This window comes from Peromyscus leucopus, unplaced genomic scaffold (assembly GCF_004664715.2).
Source record: "Peromyscus leucopus breed LL Stock unplaced genomic scaffold, UCI_PerLeu_2.1 scaffold_1535, whole genome shotgun sequence".
In the NCBI taxonomy this organism is placed as follows: Eukaryota; Metazoa; Chordata; class Mammalia; order Rodentia; family Cricetidae; genus Peromyscus; species Peromyscus leucopus.
The window spans coordinates 25,213-27,476 of record NW_023504705.1 but is presented as its reverse complement, the minus strand read 5'-3'; the positions used below and the strand labels follow the sequence as shown (position 1 = coordinate 27,476).

The 2,264-nt window shown below is 44.5% G+C and overlaps 1 protein-coding gene across 1 annotated transcript; it reads right to left on the bottom strand.

Moving 5' to 3' along the window:
* Window positions 1–175: 175 nt before the first annotated feature.
* On the bottom strand, window positions 176–1,830 carry LOC114689154 (retinoic acid early-inducible protein 1-alpha-like). The gene is made up of 3 exons (XM_037201826.1): window positions 1,515–1,830; window positions 989–1,252; window positions 176–440 (listed from the first exon to the last, which is right to left on the bottom strand). The coding sequence occupies exons 1-3, from the start codon at window positions 1,828–1,830 to the stop codon at window positions 199–201; spliced, it is 822 nt and encodes a 273-aa protein (XP_037057721.1). The 3' UTR covers window positions 176–198.
* Window positions 1,831–2,264: the final 434 nt, after the last annotated feature.

Below are 2,264 nucleotides of genomic sequence, written 5' to 3'. Positions count from 1 at the left end.
ATAACAGGAAAGCATGCACGTGAGGTGTCTGGAAGCTTCTTACATTAAGTTCTCATTGTCTGAGACAAAGGTAGCATATTGAACTGGCAGCAAGACTGTCCAAGGGTCATCATGGGGGAAGAGTGAGAAGATACCTTTACAAGCATGAAGACCAAAATGCACATCCTACATATTCAGTGGGGTTTCTGTTACAAGTACTCAACAACGTAATCCTAAGAGTCCAACCTGCTCCTTACCTCCTTGGGATTTCCTCTTCACACACATCCAAATGCAAACAACAATGGCTATGATCATGAGTCCCAGGGGGATGAATATGAGTACTTCCTTATATTGAAACTTGGTGGTGGATGGAAGCTGGGTGATATTTATGGTAGGTAGAAGCTGGGTGATATTTACAGTTGGTGGAAGCTGGGTGATATCTGGGGCCCTTGATGTTGATCCTTAAAAAAAATCAGGAAAATTATGGATAAAGTTAAAAACACACCTCCATCAACAACTTCTCTCCCCATGCAGCCCAAGGAACTCATGTGTAACAACCATTTTACACTTCCTGAATAGAGAGGGGAGGAGAGTTGTGCGTACGATATCCTTGCAGGGTTTATTTCATCACTGAAGAAGGAAATATCTATCAAACCATCAAGCAATGTGACATATTTACTGTGGGTAGAACTTTCTGGATGTTGGCACAAGTGATGGAGTTTAATTGCGTCAGAGAAAGACAGTGAGACCTTTCAGAGTGATGTGGAGCTGGTGCAAGGGCAGCTGTAAGTGAGGCAGAAAGGGCTGGAAGTTTACAGTGATGCAGACAAACTTGGGGCCCCTTAGCAGGCCATGTCAGTTACTAGAGAATGAGAAACATTGGAAGGTGAGATGGGGAACAGAGAGTCTTGTGGTTATCACTGGATCCCCAGACAGGCACACTACCAAAAAATCACTCTCTTAGTCTATCAAATTTGATGGAGTTGCCTTCTGTTTAAGTAATACCTACTTGTCCTTTCCCAGGGGAATTTTAAGAGTTCCTTGAGCCAGTGACAGAAATTTTTCATGAGGCTTTTCAGATACTTGTTTAGTTCCTCATCATTCTTCCATTCATTCATGATATCTCCAGCTTCAAGACTAATCAACATCCAGCTCATATTCATTGTGTTCAAGAGCATGCAGTACTTTCCACTGATGTTAAATTGCAAAAAGGTACCGATGATTTGTCCTTGTTCAAGCTGAGAAAGTATGATGGTCTGTAAAATGGGGTGACCTGCAAACCACATACAAAGCCATCATTTTTCACTTTTGATAGATCTACCACCTCCTCAAAGGGCAAGACTTTTCCCACTGGCTTATGAGCCAGCATCATTTCCACATGACTTGGTTATCCATTGGGGACCATATGCTTCCCAGGTAGGGCCAATGCTCAGTTTTTTCCACACAGATACAATCACCATCTCATTCCCATATGTGCTCTGCCCTTCCTCTCTCTTGCCCCCTGTCTCTGCCTCTGAACTCCATCCTCCACTTACCATGGATCTTGGTTATCCTCTGTTTGGTTTCAGCCAGCTTCTTCCGGAATTCGTGCCCCAAAATCTCCAGCTCTTGCACAATATCTGTCCACATTTGAGTGGCATGAACCGCGTTTCCCAGGTCACCTGAAGGTGTGGCATTGTTGTCATCATACTGAAGGAAAGATTCTCTATCCAGTGAGCACTGTCCTTCACAACAGGGCTCTCCAGGTGTGGTATGAGTCTTGACCGTGACGTTGCAACTAAGAGAGTGTGTGTCTGTGAGAGAAACATGCAGGTGAGGGACAAAGTAGGAGCAGAAAGCCACAGGACTCATGGTTCTGAGACACCCAGAATCCCTCTGAAGGACAAAAGGGCAGGAAAAGAAGCCTCCAGTCAAGATGTCCATCATTATCTGGATCCTTATTCTATGCCATCTTTGAATGTCTTAAGTTGAGAAGACTCTTCAGATGCACACAGTGTCACCAGGGGGATTTATCTCATAAGTTCTTTTAGTGACTTTTATCAAGTGTTGAGGAATAAAATATATCAGATAGTATCTGTTCCTGGCACTGAAAATCTACTGAATACACAGGGAAAGGAGGCACCATAGAACACGAGTTGAATTCCACATGGAGTCTGGGAGCTCAGGAAAGGCCTCCAGGAGAAATGCTGCAAGTTGGCCTGGGAAGGGGAGCTGTCACCTGTGAGCACAGTGCTCACCAGAGTTCCCCCTGGGTCCTTCACACAGCAACATTGGGCATCAGATCT